Source organism: Puntigrus tetrazona, chromosome 19 (genome assembly GCF_018831695.1).
Source record: "Puntigrus tetrazona isolate hp1 chromosome 19, ASM1883169v1, whole genome shotgun sequence".
Taxonomy (NCBI): domain Eukaryota; kingdom Metazoa; phylum Chordata; class Actinopteri; order Cypriniformes; family Cyprinidae; genus Puntigrus; species Puntigrus tetrazona.
Genome location: NC_056717.1, coordinates 20,192,566 through 20,199,422, shown reverse-complemented (window position 1 = coordinate 20,199,422; position 6,857 = coordinate 20,192,566). Strand labels below are relative to the sequence as shown.

General features: G+C 44.5%; 1 protein-coding gene and 1 non-coding gene across 2 annotated transcripts in view; both read right to left on the bottom strand.

Annotated features, from left to right (window-relative positions):
* The window catches only part of LOC122323333 (zinc finger protein 687b-like), a 9,432-nt gene extending 3,068 nt beyond the window's left edge, over nt 1-6,364 (bottom strand). Inside the window, exons 1-8 of the mRNA XM_043217076.1 lie at nt 6,268-6,364; nt 3,967-4,901; nt 2,388-3,739; nt 1,552-1,853; nt 1,222-1,406; nt 917-1,093; nt 666-828; nt 3-320 (exon numbers count right to left, since the gene is read on the bottom strand). Of these exons, the coding sequence (XP_043073011.1) occupies nt 3-320; nt 666-828; nt 917-1,093; nt 1,222-1,406; nt 1,552-1,853; nt 2,388-3,739; nt 3,967-4,880 (3,411 nt within the window). The 5' untranslated portion in view covers nt 4,881-4,901; nt 6,268-6,364. The remainder of the gene's footprint in view (nt 1-2; nt 321-665; nt 829-916; nt 1,094-1,221; nt 1,407-1,551; nt 1,854-2,387; nt 3,740-3,966; nt 4,902-6,267) is intronic.
* On the bottom strand, nt 406-543 carry LOC122324253. Its single transcript, XR_006247123.1, has one exon. It is a non-coding gene; the product is annotated as a small nucleolar RNA SNORA13 (small nucleolar RNA).
* Nucleotides 6,365-6,857: the final 493 nt, after the last annotated feature.

Genomic DNA, 6,857 nt, shown 5'->3' with positions numbered 1-6,857 from the left:
ATGTGGTCGATGTACTCCTCTTTCTCAGCGAAGCGTTTCTTGCACTCTTTACACCTCCACTCCATACTCCCGCTTTCTGGCGAGCTCACCTGATCTTCCTCCTCATTCTCCTCCTCTTCCCCTTCTTCTCTCTCTTCCCCTTCATGCTCTCCCTCCTCCTCTTCCCCCTCCTCATCCTCATCCCCCTGTCCCTGGCTCAGCTCATCCGAATTGTTTTCTGTGGGTTTAGGTTTAGAGGTGGAATTGCTGGAGGGAGCCGAGACCGGAGATGAGGTGGTGGGCGGAGCCTCAGCTTTGACAGACAGGCCTCTATGAGCAGTCTAATGGGAAATATTACAAGACAGCTCTAGTTAAAAAGCATGAGCGTGACTGACAGGAAAATGTGACAGTTCACAGCGAAGCGGCTGTTATACTTGGTATGAGCTTTAGACAAAGTGATACAGAGAAATCACTTAGCAAAGGCCAAACCAAGAGTTTACTGTATGCCTTTATTGACAGCACATTCTTTAGAGGAAGTGGAAAGAATGTGCAACACAAAAGGCAAAATAACAAGTAATTAATTGAAATCTTAATTAATATCCTCAAATGCACTTTATATAATAATAATAATAATAATAAGCATTATTATTAAAAAATGTAGTTTATAATGTGTTGGTATTGTTTACCTTGATGTGTTCCATCATGGACCCTTTCTGGGCATAAAGTTTAGTGCAGTCTGGACATTTGAACACATGCACCTTCTGTTTGGCCAGGTGAGTGTCAAAATGCATGTAGAGCAAAGGTTTCTGGGTGAACACTGTGTCACACATGACACACTTGTAGATCATCCTGTAGAAAGAACGTAAAAAAATTAGACTTAAAGAACGTATTTTTTTTAGAATAAAATACAAATGCTTTGTGTGACGGGTCAACCTACTTAGCTTGGGCAGCTGTGAGGGCGGGATGCTGGGAAGTGATGTGCCCCTGGGCACTCTGGGCAGATTTGAAGGCCATCGGGCAATTGGGGCACTTATGAAACACCTCGCAGTGAGCTGTTTGAATGTGGGACTTGATGGAGTTCAACCCTCCGAACACAACCTGACAGCTGGAGCACCTGGAATAAAGAAAGCAGATTTGAGCAGGTGCAAGTATGCAGTTTCTTTGATTTAAAGCTGCAAAGCACGGAAACTTTTGTGGTCTGCGATACCACAAAACACTGAAAGGAATTTGATGGCTAGGAACCTGTAGCCGATGCGCCTGGCAAAGTGCAGGCAAGACTCTTCCAGATGGGTCTGAAACGTGGCCTGACGAGCAGTGCCTCCACACTCTGGACACACGTGGGGTGCACGGTGCTTATGGATCCGCTGATGGGCTGAAACACTGCACCAGTTAGGCAGCATCATGGGGGGAGAACAAAGCATACACGTCTGAAACAAAAAGACAGCAGTTAGTAAATGAAGCATTTTTAGTGAATGTGTAACATGTAATAGTCTCATGCAATGATTTACAATGTTGCATTATATTCTACTATATAATTGCTTTTCTTTTTATTTCCAAAACTTTGCAAGTTACCGAATTAGGAGTAGCTCGGATCTGCTGGAAATGGGTCACTAATTCAGCCTTGCTTGAAAACTGGGCTTGACATTCAGGACACTTGAAGTTGTGGTATTGCAGGGCTTCGCCCTTCTTGCAGGGCAGTGGCATCAGGGCCTGGGGACTCTGGGGTCCACGGCGAGCAGGGCTGGGCTGGGTTGAAGCAGTGCCTGGAGAAGGAGAGTCCTTCAGTGGACTGGAAGTGGACGGTACAGAAGTGGTCCCTGTCGGAGTGGTGGAGGATGACAGGGGTGGAGAGGAGAGTGATGGAGAGAGCATACCTAGAGAAATTAGAACACTTAAGATTATTTCACTGCTGATAAGATGGGCTTATAATAAAATTAGTCTGTCTATAAAAAAAGGTGTACAAAAAAAAAAGAATCGTGACATGACTAGAGACAACAGAAAAGAACTGTGGAGTTCTTTTGCCAAAAACACCCACAATGCAATTCTGATTTTGTTACCGCACACCTCTATTGACCTGACAGTCTGTGGGTGGGAATACAAAAATGTGAAAGCTTGATCTGTAGTTTACAAAAAGTCCCAGTCTTTTGAAAGCTGCAGAAACTACAGATTAAACTTTATTGTTGTTTCTGGCAACAGACAATGCCACAGTTTTATACATTTCGTCATTTTGTCAAGAAGCACAGATAATTTTTTCTTATAAATAAACTGGGACATTTAAGTAAAGGTAACAGAGGGGTGAAAATCTCTGAATTTATTTTAAAATTATTATTTTAAATTTTAATAATTTTATTATTTCAAATCAATCCTATTCAAATTAAGACAAAAAGGCAGCATGCTGCAGAACTTACCAATAGGAGTGGTGTCTTGCTGGCCGATCATCTGCTCCACTGTAACTGGTCTCATAACCAAATGCGAGCACTGCATGACCAGGCCTCGTTCCTTGTGCTCGCGAGCATGTAACAACAGGCTGCATTTGTTGAAGAAAGCTAGCCGCTTCGCACAGTGATTGCACGTCACTTCAATTCTCAAAGAGCGCCGGTCATAGTGTCGCGCCAGGCTGCGCTCCAAAGCAAAAGCATCTCCGCACTCCAAGCAGCGGTAGCCAGCAGCAGGCATAGGAAGACCCCATTCAGGGGGTGGCGGGGTCGAGAGATCCGGACGGTAGCTGGGCAGCAGGTTCTTGCTGTTCAGGATCTTGTTGAAAGCCTCAACTAGACTAGACTGGCTACGGGAAATAACAGCACCGGTGCTGTTGACAATAGATGCTGGTTTACACGGCACGGTGCCTCCATTGGCGGTTTTACCGACCGTAGGCCGCACGCTTATCCCGCCAACGGCTGGTGCGACTGGTAAAGTGGTGGCTTTCGTGATGCTCACAGCTGTGGCAGAGACTTTTGTTTTATCAGCTTGCATGGCCATTTTGTTTTGGACCTTGCTGGCTGCGGCAATCATGGCACTGCTGGCTTCTAGAGTAGATACTGGTAAGGTTGAGCATTTTACTACTTGACTGTCATTTTTTTTGGCGCCTTTTGCAGGGCCAGCTCGACCGCCCGTCTGGGCTTTACCATCTTTGTCTGCATTGGCAGTGCCTCCCTTACCAGCAACTCGGGTGACAGTGCGTGTAATACCTCCTGTTGACGTCTTAATAGTCTTGATACGGACCTTAAGAGGTCTGGAGGGAGCATTTCCACCAGGTAAAGCTTTGCCACCAGTGCTCGGTGATTCGGCATCTACTGGAATGGATTGTGCTCCATCTACCTCCATTTTCTCTCCATCCCTTTTTCCGCCATCCTTACCATCTGTGTTAGCTACATCTTGTCCATTCTCTGCTGAACCTTTGTCTACCTCCATCTCCTCTTCTTCCTCTTTAGGTTCTCTTAGGGAAGCAGAAGGTGATGAAGAGGCAGCTGCTGGACTGCATGATCTTTTGGTAACTGCAGATGTTGGCATGGAGGACTTGGGCATCTCTGGCTCGGGGCTCTCTGGTGAGTCTCGTTCTTCTATCACATGTTCTGGGTTTCGCTCTTCTTGGGGTAAACTCTTTCCGGTTCCTGATTGGACTGGTGCGGAAAGCCAGTTCTGTTGAGCTCGAGGTGAAGCAGGTGACGCCAAGGGAATGTCACCTGGTTTGGGGTAAGCGCTGGGCGATATGGACGTCGAAGGAGGGAGAGAAGGAGACTGTGAATTTTCTGGAGGTGACCTCAGCCGACGTGATAATTTCGGTGGAGTGGGAGAGTCTGGACTCTCATGGATGACCAGAGATCCTCCGGAATCAGGATCCGAATCCTCCTCATCTGAATCTACTTGTCTGAAAGCCGACGAACTAAGACGTNTGCCAAGGGAATGTCACCTGGTTTGGGGTAAGCGCTGGGCGATATGGACGTCGAAGGAGGGAGAGAAGGAGACTGTGAATTCTCTGGAGGTGACCTTAGCCGACGTGATAATTTCGGTGGAGTGGGAGAGTCTGGACTCTCATGGATGACCAGAGATCCTCCTGAATCAGGATCCGAATCCTCCTCATCTGAATCTACTTGTCTGAAAGCCGACGAACTAAGACGTGGCGATCCGTTAAATGGCTCCGTAAGAGAAGTAGCCAGCGGAGACGATGCCACAGCCCCGGAAACACGGGAACCAACCGATGGAGAGGACGAAGACGGTGAGGAAGACGAAGCTGTAGAGGGAGTGGAAAGAAGTGGTTTAGGTGGGGGAAAGAAAGGAGATGCTGCTCCACTCGTCCCACTAGGAATCGCAGGAGCTTTTGCTTTGTCTGTAGCTTCTAGGTTCATCTCCTGCTGCATATGTTGCTGTTGCAGAAGCTGCATTTTCCGGGCCCTTCCGACGGAGTCTCCAGCACCTTGTGCCATTAAGGGCTTAAGCTTATTGAAGATGTTGGTGCTCTGTTTGGAAGTGCCTGAAGATCCAAGCGCTCCTGCAGTCTCTGGAATCGCCTTTGAGCTGCATATGGGCCACTGCTCTCCATTCGGCTGGCTCCGGGATTGAGACATATGCACTGACCCGCCGGATGACACAAATCCATTATGGTTTAATGGGTCTGGTACCGAGCTGTCGCCACCATCAAATGGCTCAGGGCGAACACGGTTCTTCACAATCACACTCACAATAGATGGGTCGTTCTGAGAATCTGTGGATGGGCTGGGTGATCTTAAGGCTGAACTTCCTCCTACTGAAGTATCACCAGCCTTTATGAGCGATCCTCCGCCTGCTCCTTGATGCCCCTCCACCTCATCCGGGGCGGACTGAATAGCTTCTTTGGCATCAATGTCAGGAATGTCAAAAGCTGCCAACAGGTCATCAAAATCGGGGGTTTTCATGTCCCCCATGCCGGGTCAGTGGACTCAATCCTAGAACACATAAAAATAACATGTAAGAAAAATGTAAACAATTGCATAAAAATTATTTTAATTATGTTGTTCCAAACCTGAATAAAGAAGGTATTTTGAGAAATGTCATGTTTTTGTTTTTTTATATAATGGAAGTCAATAATCACCAGTAAAGTTTGGTTGTCAACATTCTTCAAAATATCTTGTATTTTGTATAAATAGGTTTGGAACACAATGACAATGATCAAATGATGTGAACTATTTAACTACTTTGGGTAATCCGTCCCTTTAAATCCTGTGTTGACATTTCATTCAATTTAAAAATAAAATAGAGACAGGGTATATGGTAGGGTTCAGCTAATATTTTTAACAATGCAATATGGTGTGATTAATTGTGATCTTTAATACAATGGGTAATATGATTTATTACCAGTTTATTTTCAATTCAAGCACTCGGGCTATCAGTTTTTAACAGTACCATAAACGCTTCGTGTCAAGGTATCTATGAGATGAAATTTAGCATACTTAATGATTTTCGCAGCATATATCCTGCTATTTTTGCTCGTTTCTTTTACTTCTGAAACAACGAAACATATCCACAAATACATAGCGCAACACCAAATGACACCGAACGGCTTTTGTTAGCTTTGGCTAACCGCCACGTAAATGCCTCTGTATAAACTAAGCACTGGCGACTGAACTGCAATGCATTTTACGTATGCAAAACGAACAACGAATCATTTAAAACACATACAAGGCAAAATTATGATCATGCATCCAATGATTGTCTAACAATGGATCACTTAAAGGTAACAGAGCCCGTTTAGCACGCTAAAGCTGCTATGGTATCAACACGAGAATCCAAACAAGCCCTCTCACATGAAATACAAACACTGCACGAATACATAATTTACAAATAAAGAAATATATTCATGCAGTCACAAAAGAGCACGTTACAGAGATTGATAGTATACGTTTGTGACAAATACAACTGACTGATAACGGCTAAAACCTGCAGCTGACCTGGCTAACTACAAATGGGGACCGAAACTGAATCGCTAATCGTACGATTAAAGGGCTTCTGTCACATGCTGTCCTTTAGAGGTGGCTTCGGTGTGGCTGGACTGATAAATAAACAGCTGGTGGGTTGATAAGCAGATATGCGTGGTGTATTTTTGGGTTTGTTCTGTCATGACGGCGGGGTCCGTGCTGCCCCGTCGCGAGGGTCATTTAAGCACAGGCCAATGCATGTGCACGGCAACGTTTACCTGTTTATAAATAACCTCACGTGAATGCCGCATTATGCCTTTTTGATCATGCGTTTTGTGTAGGCGTGTATTAATTTACGGATTGTGTATTTTCATGCACGGGGAGCTATTTTGTTTACCTGTTTTTTGAGATTCCCGACTATCCTCGCTCCAGATGAAGCGCCTTAACTTCCCGTCATCGATCGAGTACGGCCAGGTCTTGGCAGATAACGATGATAATAATGCACGGGGAAATGATTTTCCGTCTTCTTTTGTTATATTGCTGTGTTTGCCTGCGTAGGTGTGGGGATGTTTTAGCATTTTATTTTAAACTCAACAAAAATCACGATCACTGTCGTTGTGTTTTACGGATGTACAGTTGTTATTTATTTATATCCTTCCAGGATCTCATATTTCACTGTCTTTAGGTTGATTTGGTTTAGGCCTTGATTAGAAGGATTGCGGATTTTGTTTGCACCCCATAGCACGGAAGATTCATGCTTATTGAATTATTGTATGATACCGTATGCATTTTAACGTGAGTCCACATTCGAATAGAAATGTTAGTGCCTTTTCACATATTATCCACAAAATACACACAGCTCAGATAAATCAATAATTTAATCGAGAGACTGTGTACCAATATGAAAGTGAAATACATTATACGTGAACATTTTCAAATCATAATTGTCTCATGCGTAATCATAATTGTCTCATGCGCATATATATA